The sequence below is a fragment of the Athene cunicularia genome (genome assembly GCF_003259725.1).
Source record: "Athene cunicularia isolate RWA chromosome 5 unlocalized genomic scaffold, athCun1 chr5_part1, whole genome shotgun sequence".
NCBI lineage: Eukaryota > Metazoa > Chordata > Aves > Strigiformes > Strigidae > Athene > Athene cunicularia.
In genome coordinates this window covers 7581590-7601388 of record NW_020799101.1, presented here as the reverse complement: position 1 = coordinate 7601388, position 19799 = coordinate 7581590, and the positions used below count along the sequence as shown (strand labels likewise).

The following is a 19799-nucleotide window of genomic DNA, read 5'->3' as shown; positions in this document are numbered from 1 at the left end:
CCTCCGCGGGCACCCCGCCGGGCAGCGCCGCACGGGCGGCTGCACAGTCCCCTCCTCTCCTCCCCCGCAGGCCAGGCAGGGATTAACGAGCAGGTTTGGAAACCAGAGGAGCTTAGTGCCAAGGCTTGTTGTGGGTGCGTTTCCATGCAGGAGCTGGAGCAGTCGCTGGCAGAGTGGGCCCGCAACATGAAGGAGCTGCGGGCCATGAACGTGGAGCTGGCTCACTGCATCCTCACCGAGGACATGATGGTGCTCAAGGAGCAGGTTGAACATTTGCACAAGCAGTGGGAAGAGCTCTGCTTGCGAGTAAGTCTTGCACCTCCCCTGGGGGTTTATAGCGGGGCAGTCATAGGGCCTGGCAGAGAAGGGGGGGTGGGTTAACGGACGGGGTTTCTCTTGGCGTTGGCTCACTTCTTGCAGACTTGGGTGGGGATGGGGCTTCTCCCGGTGCAGCTGACCCGGGCTGAAGTTTGTCCTTTGTTTCCTGGACACAGACTGCTGTGATTTTTTTTTTTTTTTTTTTTTTTTTTTTTTTCTTGCAAACCCTTTGTAACTAGTGAGTGTCTGAATTTCACAAAGCTCAAATACAGCTGTTTATTGAAATAGGTGGCTTTGTTCTGGGCTGCCAAAGGGGTGCCGGGGAGGGGGGTGTAGAGGGATAAACACAGGAAATGCCTGAGGGCATGAAGCAGGCAAAGGAAAGGGGAGGTCTTTGCAATCTGATGTAAAAAAAAAAATGCCAGGAGAAATTATAAAGAAAACTTAAATGTGTTTAAATAGTGACTCCTTGGGTTTAAACACATTGCAAACTTACTTGTCTTTTCTGTAGCAGTAAAATACTGTGAAACATTTGCATCCTTTGTGGCTTGTTGCTATATTCCGCTTAATTTAGTGCTGCATGTAAAATTGTTGCAGAGCATTTACCAACAAAGTCACATGAACTTGATTTATTAGGTTATTATGCAGTTTGAATGTGTGTTTACTTTGCTCTGTTAACAGGATTGGGAAAAGTAAAATACTTCGGGGTCTTGAATTACTCTGGATGGCTCTACATACCAGCAAGCCAAACTCTTCCCTCTCTTTACTCACAAGTCAATAGCTTTTCTTTTGTAGCTTGTAAAGTAGTATGGAAGTGAGGTAGTATTTCGTGTCTAAGCCTTACTCAGGCAAAGGTGAAGCAATCTTGGGAATATTGCCAGAGTAATGAATAGCTATGCTTATTTCACAAACTTTGGTGTGATGAAATAGTTATTTGGGTTTATTTTTTGCATTGCAACAAGGAATAAGTTAGCATCTTTGCCTTACATTGGATGGTTGATCTGGAACCAGTGTTTTCTCTGTTATTGTTTCTGAACTCTGGAAATAATTCCAGAGACACCCTTCCCCCTCCTGAGAAATTATTTTTAAATCAAAATGCCTGAACCATTTTCCTAATGGAAATCTGTAGTTAAGCCTATAAATGAGAGAACTTTGTTGTTTTTCCTTTTTTGATGAACTGCTGATGCCTGCTGTTTCAACTGTGGTGAACAGCCCTGGAAATTAAGCTATCTTTTGTATGTGCCGTGCTACAGTCTATCCAAGTAGAAATTTCCTGTAGTAATTCAAGTTTAGATTTTATTCAGAATTTCCATTTTCATTTCCTGATGGAGCAACGTTTCGTTCAGTCTATCTTAGAGAGAAGAAAGGGGTGACATTAATGTGATTATTAGGCACACAGAAATCTGTAGTGGGAGGAATCTATCCAGGAATGCAGCCGAGGGATGTACCAAAATGTTTACACAGCCTTAATGAGCTTCCGGAGAGCCTGCCCTGATGCTCAGTGCTGGACATGGGGGTAGGAAAGTAGACTTTTATCAGTTCTGCTGCTAGCATGACAGCTTTGTTTTGGCTAACAAATTAGAGGAGTCAAGATGTACTGTGTGAAGAAAAATCTGCAGTATGAATGCAGAGAGCTGAAAGCCTGTTAAGAGCGAGATGCGGCTGCAGCTGTCATGGCCATGGGAGAGGGGCAGCCAGATGCCTGTGCCGGACTGGCAGGGACACAAACACACTTAGTGAGCAGATGCACTCAAGGGATTAGCGTTTACATAGCTGCCCTTGCAAGGTACATGTAGGTCAAAGATTTAACTATTCCTATCAACAAGTATCCTGTCCTAATGAGCACAAGCGTCAGGTTGGGCCTGTGCCTTGATATTCTCTTAGCCTCTCTTGGAAATGCTTAGATGGCTCCTGCATCATGCTGTAGATGCAAAGTGGGGCTGATACCGGAACAGCTGGTCCGAGGCGAAAGTGCTCAAAGCATTGGCATGAAGGGTTCATGTTCTTAGAAGCTTGTCTAGGATTTTTTGGCTCATTCCTGTTTTACCCGCAATCCGTATTGCTTAGCCAGCTAAAAGGTGTTTCCTGCTCTTAAAACCCTGCCTTGCCCTGTGCAAAACAGAGTCAAAAATGGAGTCAGGATCATTTCAGGATTTAATGATGGTTTTGCTGACATGCTGGTCTCTTCCACTGACCAAGTTAACTTGTCTCCACACAGAGGAGATGCTGCAAGTGATAGAGGAAGGATGAGGGATTTACCCTTCATACTTTTGCAGTTGAGGGTAAGAGGAAGCATCCCAGAGCAGAAGGCCTCTTAGGGAGACTTTCTGAAGTCCCTGGGGTTTCCAGAAAACTTCCTCCCATTGAGAAGTTTGGAAATTGCTTCCCTGTGTCCCAAGGCAGTGCTTTTGGCCTCATCTCTTTGCTTAGATCAGCATGGAAGATTTAGAAATTATTTTCACCTTCCCATCCCTTCCTTAAAAAGTCAGAATTTAAACAATGAAAGCAATTTCATGGCAGATCAATTGGTGCCTCCTATTTTGATCCTGGTGTTACGTGCAGCTGGTCTTGCTTCCACACTACACACTTAAACTTCACTCTGAGGTACAGAATAGTGTTAGAGATTAGGAGAATCAGTAATGGATTTTGCAGATTCTTATGCTGTATAAGGTGCATGTGAGACGTGAAGAGGGAATGTTTCCTGCCATGGGGTGATATTTAGACTGGCCATTCACATCCAAGACAAGAAAAATGTTATTATGCTCAGTCTTTACACAAAGTTGATTGGTGAGGAGTTGTTTGTCTTGGTTTGTTTTAGTAGAACTTGTACCATTTTTTACTTCCTTTCTGCCATATATCTTAGTACAGGAATCCATGAAAGTGGTTAAGTACTAAAAGTAAGTACTATTAACTAGTAAAAGAGTGACCCTGCTTCTTTTTGAGATACTGGAGCAGTGATACTAGCTTTGCTGGTTCAGGCAGCATCAGACCTTAATTTTTCTGTCTAGACAATTTGTTTATCTGGCCTGGCAAATGTAATTTTGAGGAAAAAAAAAAAACAAAAACATAGTTTTTGATGAAAAGGATAGATTCTTGATGATGATTTTTTTTTTTTTTTTTTTTTAGAACTGGTGAGCAAGTGGAAAGAAAAGAGGGAGGTTTTTATAGAGATAAAATAATTGCAGTCAGTAGTTGCAAAGTTTCTTTTACAGTTGCAGAAAAATGAGAACTTACCTAGGTGTTATTTTTCTTGTGTTATATATGAGACGGTACTAAACAGTTTATATTCCTTCTTTGGCATTTTCAGGTTTTCACTGGGTAATATTTAAATTGTTATATAAGCTCATTATTTATAAAGCTGTCACTCAGTTTAATTCTTCTGAGGGAGAGAATCTGGTGTTTGCTAGTCAACTTTTGGCCCTGCTATCCAAAATAAGATGTAATAACAATCTGCTTTCTGGCTTTGAAGAGAAAGCTAGAGATGCTTCATAACTGCTCCTGCAAAATGAAATATGATCGAATGCAGACTAGAAATTAGAAGGCTCATAATTGCTGGTTTCCTTCCTGAGAAGGATGTTGCCAGCAGCTAACGTGTGTGCTTATCCATAGGTGTCTCTGCGTAAGCAGGAGATCGAGGACAGGCTCAATGCCTGGATTGTGTTCAACGAAAAGAATAAGGAGCTGTGCTCCTGGCTGGTACAGATGGAAAGCAAAGTGTTGCAGACTGCAGATGTTAGCATTGAGGACATGATAGACAAATTGCAGAAGGTAAGTAGTAGCACCACTTTTCTTCAATTGTCTGATAGCTCGTTATAGAGAAACCATTGCTCATTTCTTCTTTGCCTCTCAAAAGTGATACGTGATATAAAACCAGCATATACAGGCTTTTGTGAGAAAATGAGCTTTTCTAGCCTCAGCTCTTACCTTAGTGATGTTCAGACTTGGAGCATAATGTAAAACGTGACTGCATTTAAGCAATGGAGTGTGAGGTATGGGAATTGCGGGGGGGTCGGGGGTTCTGGGTTGTTGGGCACATGTGCACATACAGCACTCGCTCAGAGCTTATTCTAGGCTGGTCATCAGCAGCTTCCTGGGAGCATCTCACTGCTCTCACCACCTCCACCCATGTCAGCGGTTATAAAGCTGGTAGTCAGAGGGCAAAGAAGAGATTGAAGAATGGGGTAGGTTTTATGCAAGGCAAACAAGAAGTTACCACAACCAAAAATAAAACCTAATTCTGCCCCTTCTCCTTGCTAGTCCATGCAGTTAGTTCTTTCTAATACTTTTATATTAGCTTGATTTTAAACAGGACCATTATTTTGCTACAGTGTTCCTCCCCATAGTTTAAAGGTCTCGATATCTAATCCCAGATCCCCTCTAGGTAAGAATACCAACAAAATAAAACCATCCTAGACTTGAATTTGGGTTCTTTTGAGGTAGCTTGATTGAAAAATCAGGAAAGCAGAGACAAAATTAGAACTTTAAACTGCTATTCTTAAGGACTACTTACTCCTGGCACTTGAAAGTCTTTAAGCTGCTTATTTTTAGTGGCTTTATTGTGAGACTGCTTTTCCATCGAGGGGTTTTTGTTTTAAGTGAAACATTTTGTTACATGCTGATGTAGAAACCTCAACCATCAAGCCAAACCTGACTTCACATCACACATGTGGGAAAAGAAACAGATAGTTTTGTTGTTTTGTTTTGCCTAGGAATTAAGCAATGTTTGTTTATGTTTATCAGGATTGCATGGAAGAAATAAACCTCTTCAGTGAAAATAAGCTTCACTTGAAACAAATGGGTGATCAGTTAATCAAGGCTAGCAACAAGAGCAGAGTTGCAGAAATAGATGATAAACTCAACAAAATCAATGATCGCTGGCAGCATCTCTTTGATGTCATTGGAGCACGGTAAGAGAATTGTTTTCAACATTTTATATGAGGTAAAAATCAGAGGCTAGTGTCCTTAACTATCAGAAACAGACTGACATACTTTTCAGTTTTGTTGAAATGTATTGTTGAGAGTCAAATTAAACTGAAGTTAATGCTTTTTCATTCTGACTTGTTGCTGTGTTACAAAACCAAATGTCTCAATTTGTCTAATAATAGAGGACATGGTGTAAGAATTTGTATAAAATATAATTTTAATCATGGGAGCTATGTAAAGAGTCAAAGTGATTTCTGTGTTCAAGTGTTGAATTTTAACTTCATTTTAAGGCAATATGGTAAGAGTTCATTTGGATTCTTTAGGAGAGCCTTCTGTTTTAATATAAGCCTCTATTTTACACAATGTCTGAATGCACAGATACTGGGAATAGATTTCTGACCTGTCTCTGTAGACAGTCAGATTCATATAATTATAATGTTCCTTTTTTACATTCAAAAGCATTTAATATTAGTGCTATTTCTTTACTCAGTCTCTTTCCTAAATACAACAGGAAGATCATACCATGAGTTTGTTTTTTAAATTCAGGATCTTCTGCATGATGGTGAAATGGAAAACACTATCAGTTGAAACTAAAACAAAATCCTGCATAGTCTAGGAAATTACCTCTTCTTAAAGGATTAAACATCTTTATTATACTTGACAGAGTTAAGAACATCATGATCATTTTAGTATTAGCCTTACCGAGACGATCCCATTTCACTATTATCTCTGAGTTTCTACAACAGCTTGGGAGGAGGATGCTGGGCTGGTCTCACTGCCTGCCTGAGTTTATTAGTAATCCAGAAAGAATAAGGCTAACACCAAATTAGTATTGGTCTAAACTTCTCTCCCAAGGTTTTGTTACACCTGTAACCCCCCTCACTGGGCCCTCAGACGCTCTCTTGCTCAGTTAACATTTGGGATGCATAAGGCAGGTGGTTGTGCTGTGACAATGTAGTGCCAAGTGTGCTGGATCTTAATCAGGAATGATATCTGAATTAATGGTGACACATGAGCCGTGAATGATTAAGCAGAAGCTGCCTTCTGAAGATCTAACACTTTGCAGATAGTCTTGCAATGGTTGCATCAAGGTGTCTGTGTTTGATCTGGTGTAGGAAAAAAAAGCTTCATTTTTATAACAGCACTTTTTCTGTCCTCATCCTATGGTAACACGCCACTTTTAAAGCACTTTTATGATCATTTGTGTTCCGCTGTATGTCCATTTTGAATTGTAGCAATTTTAAAATGCAGATTAAAATGCACTATTTTAAAACTGAGGTAAACATGGCACATTTCTAGTAATATTTAGGAGAACATGCTAAAAAACTGATGGGATATTAGAGATCTTGCAGTTTTGTTCAAGTAGTCTGTGACAACAGAGCACTCGTTTGTCTACCTGGGATGTCTTAAATCTTTACCTTCAGACAAGTGTATGATGGTGCTTTGAGGTACATGAATGCAGATTTGCCTAGAGCATCAAGGTAGCCCCCAGTACTGGATATCTAAGTGGATATTGCAGCTAATGGGGAGTTGGTGTGATGCTCTATGATTGCTCCTATGTTCTGAATACCAAAAGGTCTGGAACATGCCAGCTTCTAATTGTGATTTCCAACTTTGTGCTCTGAACCAGGGTAGTGAACTGGAAGGACCTGACAAAACACAGTTTTAAGCAGTTCCCTCAGTCGTCCAAGGTTAGTTATCAGGTAGCCCAGTGGGCACTGCTGATCTTCTCGATTTTAATACTAACAGAGGTTCAGTATATTGCAGCATTTTGCAGCATGGATGTAGCACATCTCCCTCACTTCATCCATCTTGCTTGGGCTTGGCTCACAGCTCAGCTGTTCTCAGCTGCTCAGTAATAAATAACCACCTGTTTGAAACCTTCCAACTTTCTGTTTTGAGATTGCTGCTATAGTGGTGGCTTACCACTGAAATTTGAATTCTGAAGGAATTAAATGAGACTTTAGTTGTCTGAAGTTTCCACCTCACTCACAGGTATGCTTTGGGGCAGTCAAGAGGAGGCTCCTCCTGTGCTTTTGTGTAGCCTCTCTTAAGCTCAGGCAATGGGGAGGAGTCAGCAGTTCTACTGATCACAGATGTGCTGCAAATTGGGCCTCTTGATGGGACAGGGAGCAAAGCAAGGAGCCTTGGGCTGGAGGCGAGATGGGTGACCTGTGAGCATGGGTTGTGATGCCCCATGCTGATGGACTGTCTCCTTCCTTTTCAGTTTTTGCAAAAACTTTTAAAAAATAATCATATTTAAGCTATGTTGAAAGAGCACATGAAAGTTGAGTTCTGGGTAAATTTGTGCTGGCCCTGTTGCATGAAGCCCTCGCAATCCAGACATCCTCACACAATCTCAAACATCTGCCATCACTAGTTTTGTTCAGTGGATGGGATGAGTTGGCTCTGGGGGGTGGATCCTGTAGGACATGGTATGGGGGCTGTGCACCCACTGCTGCCTGGCAGAAGAGAGACTGCAGCACTGCACAACTGCTGCCCTGGCAGCATACCCAGGCAAAGCCCTTTTTATTGGGCACTGCCTCATTTCTTGGTGAAGATAAAAGGGATGGAGGAGATGCTTCAGGCTAGGACTGCTGTTGGGCCTTGGAAGGTTTGAGGCAATTGGGTAGGAAAACGCTGCCTGGAGGGAAACGATTAATTTCGACCATGGCAGAGAGGCAATCATACCTTGCTCCTGAAAAAAATGCTTGTAGGAACTTGTTTTCCCAGCACCTCTGTGAAATAAGGAGGTGGATTTACTCCCAGTTTTTAGGATCAATAGCTGCAGCAAGTAAACTGAAGTTTTCTGAGTTTTTGGGTACTGAATCTGTGACCGCTTGAAGCTCTTTTTTTTTTGACAAGTATTATGACTTCAAGCACTTTCTGTTAAACCCATAACCAGCTTCTGCCTTTATTTATACTTGTGGGTGAAACACAGCCCACTGCACCACTTCCCTGGTCCCCAGTGGCCATCCGTCATAGGGTCAAGAACCAAATCTCACCATGTCTTTATGGCAGAGCAAGACTTGGGCAGTAAATAAACTTCATAGCCATGCACTGAGTAGGAGGAGAAGATGTATATTGAATAGCTGTGTGTTCAAATCAGTCCTCCATTCTGGGCACTGAATATTTCTAGTAAACAAGCACTTTATGGTCTGTATCCACAAAGGAGTCTAATTGAGATTTATGGCCAATTTCAGTTCTGTGGTTTCTAATGTATCCGTGGCTGACCCTGAAACCTGAGTAACATTTTATCTTTTCCGTACTGCAGTGTGTTGCTGTGTGATACCAGCATGAAACCAAACCAGCCCCAAGCCAATGTATCAATACAGAGCATTCCTCTTGATAGCTTATTTCACCTTTTTAAACCAGTAAACATCCTGGGTCAGGTGGGCAAATTAGGTGAGCTCTCCATTTAGTCCTTGAAGTGATTCACTTAGTTCATGGTGACAAGCTCAGATTTGCCATATGGCTGCACTTGCAGAATTTAACACTTTCTTTATATCCCTGTGCTCAGCTCGTGCGGTGATAAAAGCTTTGCCACATGCATTGCAGCCAGACGGTGGCTTGGTGCAAGTTTGGAAGTCTCAAAATGTTAATTCTCATGGGATAAAGTAACTATCAAGACATTAGCATGCCTGGAAAGGAGAACAATTGAATTTCTGTTCAGCTGGGAAGATACTCTTACTGCGGGAGGTTCTCCTGATGAAGTCTCTGTTGATAGAGGGGGAGTACAAACATACTAATAAGCAGAAAGGGAGGATTGTGCTGACTGTAAAAATGGACACAAAATCTCTCACTTTTGTTCTCTCATCACCAGCCTTGTAGCAGCGCTCTGCCAGAAGAAACCACTGCATGCTTGTGCATGCACCCAAGTGAAGGCCTGAAAGAGTGGAAGGAGTGCACAGGCTGCACATGGGTGGTAGACAGCCAAAAACCCGTGGAGTGGGATTTACATCCCTGGCATGCCCTGGGGTGGCAGTCCCTGGCCGTGCATTAACTGGCAAGGATTGCCAAGGAGCTGTTGTGCACAGCTGTGTTCCTCAGTGTCCCTCCCTGGCCCATCCACCACTTGCTTCCCAGCCCAGCGGGGTGGTGTTTGCCTTCAGCGCTGCTGTTTGCATAGTGCCTGCTGGCAGACTGGAAGGGCACCACATGTCACAGGACGGTGTCTGTGCTGCCTGGGGTTGTGCAAAGCTTTTGGATTGCGCTTGAGGCTTCATTAAAGCCACCAGCTTCATCAGGGGCTGCTTCCTGCAGTTTTGGGTCTGCCTCCATCGGTTTTGATTCTGCAAACCAGTCTCTACAGTAACAAACATTGCATTTCTGTATCTCTGGACATCCTGCAGCTTGTTCCCCTGCCACTAAGCTGTGGGAGAGGCCATTTCTTAGCTGCTCTGGCTGTGGACACACTGTGATGTGTTTTCTTATTTGGTGAGTCTGGTCTATGTTTTCAGCCTTGTGGAGAAAGGCACGTTTTTTGTGTATGTATCAGGAATGGCTTCAAATGAATGTGAGCATGAAAACACAAGGAAGCTAGTAAGGCCAAATGTGCCTTCTTATTCTTTTAAATGTGAATCCTTGACAACTAGGTCTTTTCCCTGGGTTCACAAGCTGCCAGCTCTCATTGCAGGGTCCAGGGATCTTAAACTGCCACAACCAAAGTCAGCCTCTTCCTTCCCACATCGCACTTGGGAGATTCAAGGTGTTTTCAGCTGGTTACTTGCATAGCCTGCCTGAAATCACCAAACTGCCTGAAACTGCTCAGGTTCCAGTAAAACGAGAAAGAGTTGAAGCTCTCCAGTGACCCCCACCTTGTGCTGTGCAGGGGCTCCACAAAGGTTTTATTGGGGAGCTCCAGAAAGCCACTGCTCCGTGCTTCCCCTTCCTCCCTGTGGCCACTCTGGCAGCAGCAGGCCCCAGCTTGGTAGTTATGGGGAGCGAGTGAACTCATACTGCCTCTCACCTGGTCCTCTTACTTATTTTCTGCCACATTTTGTTACCCTTTGGCAGGGCACATCGTCAGGAACCCCATGTTGATGTGCTGTCTTACCCTGTCACAGTTGCGGCTGGGCAGCCCACAGTCAATGTGGGTGCACTCCCAAGCTCAAAGGTCTTTTTAAATTGCTGCAGATCAGTATTGCATGGCAAGGGAGGCCCCCTGGTAAACAATACAGCCACGTGCAGCAGAATTATAGTGGTTTGTGGCAGTACCACTGTAAAATTTTTCTTCTATTTATTTTGGTGGGGAAAAAAAAAAAAGAGTGGTTGAAATACCACTCAGGAAGTGCCTGCTTTCTTTCCGTGTTCTCCAGGCTACCTGTCCTTTAGGGATTATGCTTCTCGTCAGTGCAAAAGCTGTGACAGGAGTCATTATCGTATCAGGAAGGATGATTGGGTTTGTTTTGGTTATGCAATGTGTACTGGGAGCAGGGGGAGCTGGTGGTGCAAGGAGAGTCCTTGTCTTCTGTACCCTGTCACCATTCCCAGTGTCTGGCTGTCAAGATGGGAGGGTTATTTCCCCATTTTCCCAGACCTACCATTTTTGAACCTTCACAGACCGTAATTAGGTTAAACTGTCAAGGTAACTGGCCATAATTTACCTGTGCAAATATCTGAAGCCCTCTCTCGGTGTGTGTTGTCTTCCCAGGCTCTTTTTATCCTGCCATATATTCAAGGTGAGCTATTGGCAAGCCAATACAGGACTGCAGAAGATTACCTGAAAACTGAAAAAAACTTAGATTTCAAAATCATTCTTTACATTTTTTGTGGGATTATCATAACTTTTTTATTTTTTTCCCAATATTGGCTGGGTGGGGAGTGACTTTAATCCAAGGTTCTCTGACTTCCGCCTTTTTTTTCCCACCCCGTGATCTCTGCTTGTAATAACACAGAAATCATGACAGTGTATTTTTCCACAAACAATATCATAAATGAAGATTAGGGATTATTTTGTCGTCCGGCGTAACAGGCTACTTGCACTGAAGGCCTTCTGCCTGCACTGGAAGGTTAAGGAAAGGACAGGTTAGTGTGTGGGGGATTTAATTTGTATTTAAATATCTGGGATATAATGGTAAAGGCGAGAAAGAAGAAAAGCGGGGGAAATAAGGATATATCAGTGTGCGTGGTGCCTGTGCGTGGATGTACGTTTTCTTGGTTTTTTGATTTCATTTCAATTTGACTCTGCTGATGCAAATCATATGGGTCTGAGGCTCCAATCCCTCTTTTGCACAAGAAGTGAACACTGCATCTACCTTTTGGATGCCGAAGCCTCCAGCCTGCAACCTTTTTGTCGCCAGCCGCGGGCAGCCGCTCTGTGTGCGCTTCTTTGCGTGCTAATTCTCTTGTGTCAGAATAAAGCTCTCGTGGTTTTGTTCTGAGGAGGGATGCGGCCGTTTGCCAGGTAAAATACCAACCAAAACGTAGGGGTTAAAACTGGGGAGAGCTACAGTGTCTCCCCAGCTCCGGGGGTCTGGGAGGAGAACGGGCGAGCCTCCCCCCCACGCTGGATGCTAAAGCAGCGAATAAATAGGGCATCTGTGGAGGAGGGGTTTCCTTTTCCATGCCTGCCGTGGTTGCACAGCCGATCCCCCTTGCAGCTTGGGATTTGCAAGCTGAGGAATGGTTTATTCTTGCGAACCGTAAGTGCCATGTTGGTAAGCGGCTGCGGGTTTGGTCGGGGTGGGTTTTGCTGGAGCCCGCATCGCTGGCGCAGCGGGACCGGGCGGCCTTGGGCGGTGGAGGGGGGCAGGGCACCGCTGCGCCAGCGGCTCCCGCAATTCGCCTTGGACAAGTGGATGAGTGGGAGATGCGACGCGTTAGCAGGAAAAATAGAGCTCAGGGGCCTCTCGCTTAAAATCAGCCGTGTTTGGGGCTTTTACACCCAAGACGGTGGGGAACCTTTTGGACTCACCGGCAGGGTAACGCGAGAAAAGCCTCCTGCGGCGCACCCGCTGTTTGCTCCGCTCCCCGTGCTAACACAGCCCCCAGACGCGGGGGCTTCCTCGCATTGTGCCAGGGCCGGGCGATGCACAGAGAAACGTCCTTGCATTTTCTACGAAGGCCTAAAATGTGCCTTTGACATCACCTCTTCAAAACGGGTCTTTTGTCCCTCACATGGTTAAGCTTGCCCTGCAACTTACTGAACAAAGGTTTCCTGGGTTGTGCATCTCATTTACCAGGTTGTAAACAATCCGATCAGCTGGCAGGGCAATTTCTGCTCCTCTTAGGTTAAATAGAAATGTATGTAACATCATTTGTGCTTGTGAAGGAGAGTTTCGAATATATTACCAGGATGTTTTTCATTCCTTCAGACACTAAAATTTGAATGTTTCTTATTACCTTATTTGAGCTTTCCTGTGCCTTTTCCTGCAGCATTTTGACAACTAATTCAATGCAGTTGGCAGGCATTTTGCAATTCTTGGGGTTTGTATGAATACATTTCAGTCAACCTGGAGATGCCTTCTACTGAGTAGTTACTACAAAATATTCTGTGTATTAGTGCTTCAGCCTGAAACAGTTTAATGCATTTCTCTTGTAACCTAATGCTGGCAACTTCATCAGGGTATTAAGACCCAAATCCAATCTCAAGTCAGGTCAGTTAGTCCTTCTGTTCACTTTTTCAGCCAGCTTTTAATTATAATCTACTAGCCTTGTCCTTTTTCTGCCACTTCTATTTTGGTCTAAAAATGAAGACATTTAGAAACTGGCTTTGTTTGGCTTTTCCCAGGCGTTTTATGCATGTGTCTAAGCACTGTTTTGAATCAGGACATCTTTTATGCTGAACCCATTGCAAAATACAAGATATGTTTGATTTTATTGGGTTTTTTTAGATCAGTGGTGATAATTGTTTGGATTTTTTAAATTATTACTTTTTTTTTTTTTTTTTTTTTTTTTTTTTTTGAGTGGTGGCAGGTGAGTTCTGATTGGGAAGTGAACTGTGGATAGGTAGGCCTTTATTCAGTAAACAGAAAGTTTTGCCTGTTCGGCCAAATAACCTTTAGAATTGCTTTGTAAAGGAAAAATTCAATCAACAGTGGTGGCAGCCTCTTCCACCTTCTGGGTAACTGGGAGGAGTTCGTTTTGTCTGCTGCACTTGAACTGATGTTAATTCGCTGTGAGCGGTCACCTGGACGTGGGGGGAGCTTTTGCCCCCAGGCTTTGTGGCTTGCCCTGTGCACCCCCACCCAGCTCCCAGGAGACCAGTCTTTCTGGATAAATAGTCCCTTCAGGATGCATCTCAAAGGTGTTCATGAGGTTTCTTTCATGCAAAGAGCAGGTAATTTGCAAGAATGCTTGCAGTGTGCAGAAATGCATCTGAGAAGGGTTGTTGCAAATGTAAGACTTTTGTGGATGTAATTTGTCTGGTTTAGGCTTTTCTTTGAGCCGTAGCCAGAGAAATGGCATTTCCCTGTGACTTTTGTGCAAGTTAAGGGTGCTCAAGGGGAATGCTCAAATTTTTCATCATTTGCCTGTTGCTTTAGTGTAGAACCCTACCTTTTACCAGGGTCTCTGTGTCTGCTGACTGCAACAAGAGCAGATCAGCCAATGTGAACATCTGGACGCGGCTGCCTTCCCATTTACTAATGTGAACTTCTGTTAGGTTTTCATTCTTCTCTGGCTGCTTAGCTCAAGTTTGAGAATAATGACCTAGAGCATTAACGGTTGTTAAATGACTAACAAATGCCATATTCTATCCAGAATATGTAGCAGATTAAATTACTTAATTACAATTGTGTGTCTATAACAGCAATTGCTAGACAGTAAATACAAGCTCAAAGTATCATAGCAATGCTGTCTTCAAGACTGTTGCTTCTATAGCACTAGTAGATAAAGACCCGGTATTTATGGTAATACCTGTAACTTGAATTTTAGGTGATTTCTAAGCCAAAAATAATATTCTTAGGGGGTTTTCTGGTGCAAAAAAACCCACTTGGACTTTAAAACTTGCTTCTTAATTTATTGAAATGTGTCATAAAGACATTTATTTATCATCTAACATGCCTTGGTTTTGTTTTGGACTTAATTGGCTGTATTCACCCACCTGTTAACCAGTATGCACAGTGAAGAAAGATGTCTTGCAACCCATGAATTTTTCTGTAATGCAACTTCAGGATGGAAAACAGGTGGATACAGACAGAGAAGGGAGTCCAGGGAAGCAGAGATGCCACTGAGCAGCACAGTAAGCTGTGGTCTCAGCAGGTCAGCTGTGGCATCAGATGGTCCCAACGTGTGCAAGTCACCAGAGAGACATTTCCAAAGCTCTAGTGAGGAACATCACAGAATATGCAGAGAATAAATTGCCACTGGATACAGTTAGGGATAGTGCAGCCATCAAGCCTTGCTTTCCTCCCAGCTTGCCTGAAGTCACGCAGAGATGTTTGGCTCAGACTCTTCCTCAGGCCTGGCTCTTCTAGTGGTTCTTTCTTTCAGTGCTCAACACAGAGCTTATATCATCCCATCTCACCAGGGAGAAGGGTTCCCAAATCACCCATCTTTGGTGGACCACATGCCCTGGGCAGTCACAGGACCTGCTGACCATCATAACCAACTGGATCCAAATTGACTGGTGGAACAGAGGCAGGGGATAAAGTGGAGGAAGAATTAGGTCTCCTGAGTAAATTACTGCCAGCCCATGATAGCAAAGGAAAGTGCTGTACAGTTACAAGTGTATGACTTCTTCATTGAGTATCACCTGATAGAAGCAGAACCAGGAGCAGGAAGATTTATGTAGAGCTGTTTGCTTGGGAACCAGATGCCTTTTGTATACAGGGCTGAATTTAGGAGCAGAGCTCAGAACAGAGCTTGTTAAGGAAAGTGATAGCAGGTAAATGCTTTTGTCATCCGCTGGCTTCCTCTATCAGCTGCAGCAGTGGAAAGGACCATCAGTGTAAAGGGGCAGGGGCAGTGCTTTGCGCTTTACACCAGCTGGTGGCTTTGTAGGTGCAAGGCAGGAACAAGGTGGACTGTGGACTTGGGCCAAATCCTTCAGGCTGGCTTGCAGGGTTGCATCAACCAGACAAGACTAATTTTACATTTTGGAGAGTGCAGAGTTGCTAACTTGTTAGGAGTCCTAGTGTAGGACTGTGCTCTTCTCGCTCTCCTTGTAAAACAACCAAAAGTACTGCCTGGTCCTTTGGGACAAGAGGTAGGGGAAGGTGCTTCCCATTATGCCAATATGAGACCCCATATTTGTTGGCCTTACTCTGTACCTTCACAGTAACCAATAGGAGTGAACAAAACCAGCAGGATCATTTCCAACATCTCAAGTGCTTTATCTTAAATCAAGGGTGTAGCTGACAGACATATCCTCTTTGATGAACTTAAGGTTGCTAATAAGATCTGTTGATGCTTAGAGTGGCATATTCATTATGGATTAGCTCCATATCTTTTGTCATTGTGTCACGTGCTGCAACAGGCAATGACAGAAGCCACTCTATTACAGGCAGTTTGGACCCCTCTCCTCTAATACCTGCTAGGATAGTTTGGCAGCAGGCAGGATGGTGGGCCAGGAAGCTCCTCATTTCTCTTGCAAGGAGGTGCAGATCCTTTGCATGAAGCCAGCATCCAGGTACTCTGTCAGGGCACTTCTGTCTTGGTGTAATCTGTCCCTGTCTGCGCTAGATGAGATCCCATCCCCCCTACCCTGACCCAGTCCTAACCTGCACAATGTTAGTGTTCATTTCAAACCCATCAACAGTCTCCTGAATATTGGGCCATGTGGGGATCCCCTTGTACAAGCTGCTCTTCCAGTCCCAGCTGCTGGTTTTCTTTCTCTGGTGACAGTTCCCAGTGATGGTGGCTGATGAATTGGGAATGTTTTTGCCTTTTCAGGATGTATACTTTTAACTTTTTGCACGGCACTTGGCCTAGATAATAAGACTCATCTAGGTAGTTGCTAGTAATTTAGAGTTTACTTCAGAAATTTGCATTTTAAAAATCACCTGCAAGGTCTAAAAATCTTTTCCAGGGCACAGGGACAGAACTAGACATCAGAGAGATGCCAGCAGCCAGGAGGACAGGACAGCACAGGGAAGTGGGGCTGTCTAAGAAGTGAGTTCTCCCTAGGACAGGGAGGGAATGATTTCACCTGACTTCAACATCTGCAGTGTTGATGTTTGTAGTAGAGCAGGGTAGACCATTGCAGTTCTGAAGAGAAATACATTCTTTTTGGTACAGTTCATCTCATCTTGTGATCTGGATGTTTAAGACAGGTCTGATGGAAATCATGATCTAGATTTTTTGTTTTCTCCACTAACTACCAAGGTCTATATGTCAAGCTCCAATATCAGTCTGAAGTCAGAAGAGAGAAGTGTCACCCCAGTGTTGGGCTTTTTAGTAATTTTTGTTGGGAATTGAAATAAATGACAATTTCAAGGAAAGATTTGGGAACAGTGAGATAGTTTAACAGATATTTCTCCAACTCATGGGGACAAATTTAACAAAATGTACAAACATGCTACTTGGATAATTCGAGGGGCTGATAAGGGGTTTTGACATGGGAATATACTGAAAAATCTGGAAATAATGAAAAGTTTGTCAGAAGTTTGACAGCTGTGCTACAAACAGCTGTAACAAAAGCAAATGGTCTCGATGGTTCATTTGCTTGTCTGCTGCACAGTTCTCTCTAGCCATTGGGTATTCTCCCTCTTCAGGATTGCTTTTTTCATTTTCACCCACCAGGAGAGTCTGGCATATCTCTGCACATTTCAGTGTGTTGTTTAGAAGAGCTTTTAATATTGTGGTCCTGTAAATTCTACAGTGGCCATCATTCAGGCCTTTTCCTCCCATCAGCATCTGTTTGCCCAGGATTTTGGACCTGTGGTTTGGGCAAATTCTGCCTCTGTTGGTGGAGTGGTGCCTTGCTGATCAGAACAGGCCTGTTGGTTGGCAAAGAAGATATTGAACATAATTCACAGCAGGAAAATCAGACCATAGATACCCATTTTAGTTTCACTGTGGCATATTACAGTACAAACTCCCACTTAGACTAATGTCCACAAACTGACTGAAGAGCTCACTAGCAGATGAATGAGGCTACAACAATTCACTCTGCTCATATAGTTTCATTAAAGAATCCACACAAGACCTTCCTGCAGCTGTAGAGCAGAGGCCTGCTGAGCCAATTTAGGTAGGTTTTGACTAAAACATGGCTCTGATTTACAGGCAACAGCTTGGTTCGACAGTAAGTGCTTCATAAAGCCATGCCTGTCATCGCCTTCTGCTAACATAATTTCCACTGATTGCAGATCTTTGTAACAAAATGTTCTTCCTGGTTTGCTTAGGGTGAAGAAACTGAAGGAAACATTTGCTTTTATACAACTATTGGACAAAAACATGAGTAACCTTCGCACCTGGTTGGCCCGGATTGAGTCTGAGCTTTCCAAGCCTGTTGTTTATGACATCTGTGATGACCAAGAAATCCAGAAGAGACTGGCAGAACAGCAGGTGGGAAATAACAGCAGCCAGAGTAAATGAGCTAAAATGCTGCTGATTACAATTGGTCCTGGTTTAAAATCACCTGTTTCTTTTCTTTAGCAAGGCCTTCTAACTGTTTGCTTTTCACGGCATGTTTCTGCCAAGATGCATTACATGGAAAATTTTTATTTGCTTGCTGTAATTTCAGTATTGTTTTGACTTACCCCCACTTCTCCCTCCCCCCCTCTACCCAAGGAAAACATGCAGAATACAAACAAAAGCATTTTTACATTTGATGGTTTGCTCAGTTAAGTACAGCAGACTTCACAAGAGCTAGGCAGGGCACAGATAGTGGGCAAAATCCACGAGGATGACTTAGGCTGACAAGGCATGAATGCAGTCTCCTGCAAACTGTCTGTGACAGATTTAATGCTGTGACATGATGTGTTGCCCTCACTAGCTCAGTTCTCTTTCCCTCCTTGCAGACAGCAGAACAAGCTTGGCAGAGAAAGGTGGTGTGAATTTTGCAGGGTGGACTTGTGCAAACACACCTTTGACTGAGGCCTGATCCAGTAGGCAGGCTCTGAAGATCCCCTCAGGGTTGGGTGAGATGGTGCATGAATCCTGCTGAGGCATAAGTGTGAACCAACCTAGCACCATTGGGTGTTGGTTGAGTATGTGTAGTTATTTATCCAAGACAGTGGCTTATCAGAGGGATCTTATGAATTTATGCTAGTTTTAAGTGCTGGAGATTGCAAGGATTGGGCATAGCTGAATGTGCCAGCTATCCCAGCCAAGTGGAAGTGTGAGATGAGTTGGGTAGTCCTGGAGTAAACTTCTCTCTCGAGCAGCCAGGGAAGGAAAAGCAGCTTCTCCAAAGCACAGACTTGCTGGTGGAGTCAGCCTTTGCTCAGGGCTGTGCTGTATGTCTGCCCAGGTTCAAAGTGTCTCCCTGGGAAGGCTGAGAATGACAATGGCTGTCATCTGGCCTTTGTGTTAAACAAGAATATTTGTCCTAAAACTGAGGATTGAGAATAAAGCTGTCAAGTGTGGAAGTTTTATAACATTTGCCTTTAAGAAAACCTTTGGGTGTTCTTCTCATCCTTCCCATCTCTCTTTGTGGCTGCTGCTTTCATGTCTAAGGAAAGATTCCCAAGTGACCTAGACCTGAGGGCTAGTTGATATGGCTCTCCATCCATTCATGTCCCAGACATCATGCGAAGGACCAGCTCCTCTGTGACAGAGTGGAGATCACTCCCACCAACTCCACTGCAGGAGTTGGTGAAACACCAGAAGCTTTGATTTAATCTGCATTGTGAATGGTCACATAAACAAGGAGATATTTTCTCCCCATCCAAACCTTTTGCATTCTCAAAGGCTGTGATAAATTGCCTGGCAGAGAAGAACGTGGGACACAAAGAATTGTGTCCAAACTAATTTATTTTTATTATGAGCATTCAAACTTCAGCTCACTGGAAGAGCCATCATTTCCTGCTCAGAGCTACTTACTGCCTTGTTGTTTGGATTCCGTTTCAAACGCAGACCTCTGGGCACTTCTAGACTCCTTCTACTGTAACCTTTTGTCAGGCTGAGTGTGAGAAGACTGTGCTGACTCAAAACACAATTTTTTTTTTAAAAAAAGCGTATTCCGCTCCACATAAGAGAAACCTTTATGTGAATGCGACAAGTAAAAAGATCTTTCCGGGCTTTATCCAAACATTTCAGCAAGAGCAGAGCGATGGTGAGAAGTATGCCCTACAGGCTTCTTTTATTTGACATCCATGACTGGAAAAGCTTTACCTGTTCGGTCTTGAATAATAACATTTGAAAGCATTGTGCATCCACATAAATGTTTTATGGCATGTTTGTTCAATTAAAGGATGAAGATTAAAACATGAATAATACTAATTTTAAGATTTCAAAGCTGTTTCACTAATGCAGAAGTCTAGCAGCATGTAATCTGTTTAAGCTCTCTGGGCAGTGCTGTGCAGAGTTGAAGTACCTTTTTGGGCTCAGTGTATGTTCCTGGCCCCATTACTTTGTTGTGTTTGTCTCACCATATTACCGTCAGGTCATTTGGAATAATAGCTTGGAAAACAGCAAAGATTCTGCCTAGGGGTATTACATGAACCCAGACA

At 43.5% G+C, this 19799-nt stretch overlaps 1 protein-coding gene across 7 annotated transcripts in view; it reads left to right on the top strand.

Moving 5' to 3' along the window:
* The window catches only part of SYNE2 (spectrin repeat containing nuclear envelope protein 2), a 196589-nt gene that overhangs the window by 160402 nt on the left and 16388 nt on the right, over positions 1 to 19799 (top strand). For 6 of the 7 annotated variants that reach the window (XM_026849688.1, XM_026849685.1, XM_026849686.1 and 3 more), the window contains 4 exons: positions 151 to 306; positions 3928 to 4086; positions 5059 to 5225; positions 17529 to 17691. In XM_026849688.1, the coding sequence (XP_026705489.1) occupies positions 151 to 306; positions 3928 to 4086; positions 5059 to 5225; positions 17529 to 17691 (645 nt within the window). Of the gene's footprint in view, positions 1 to 150; positions 307 to 1530; positions 1554 to 3927; positions 4087 to 5058; positions 5226 to 17528; positions 17692 to 19799 lie in introns of those variants that run through there. The other variant, XM_026849692.1, reaches the window with a different exon arrangement.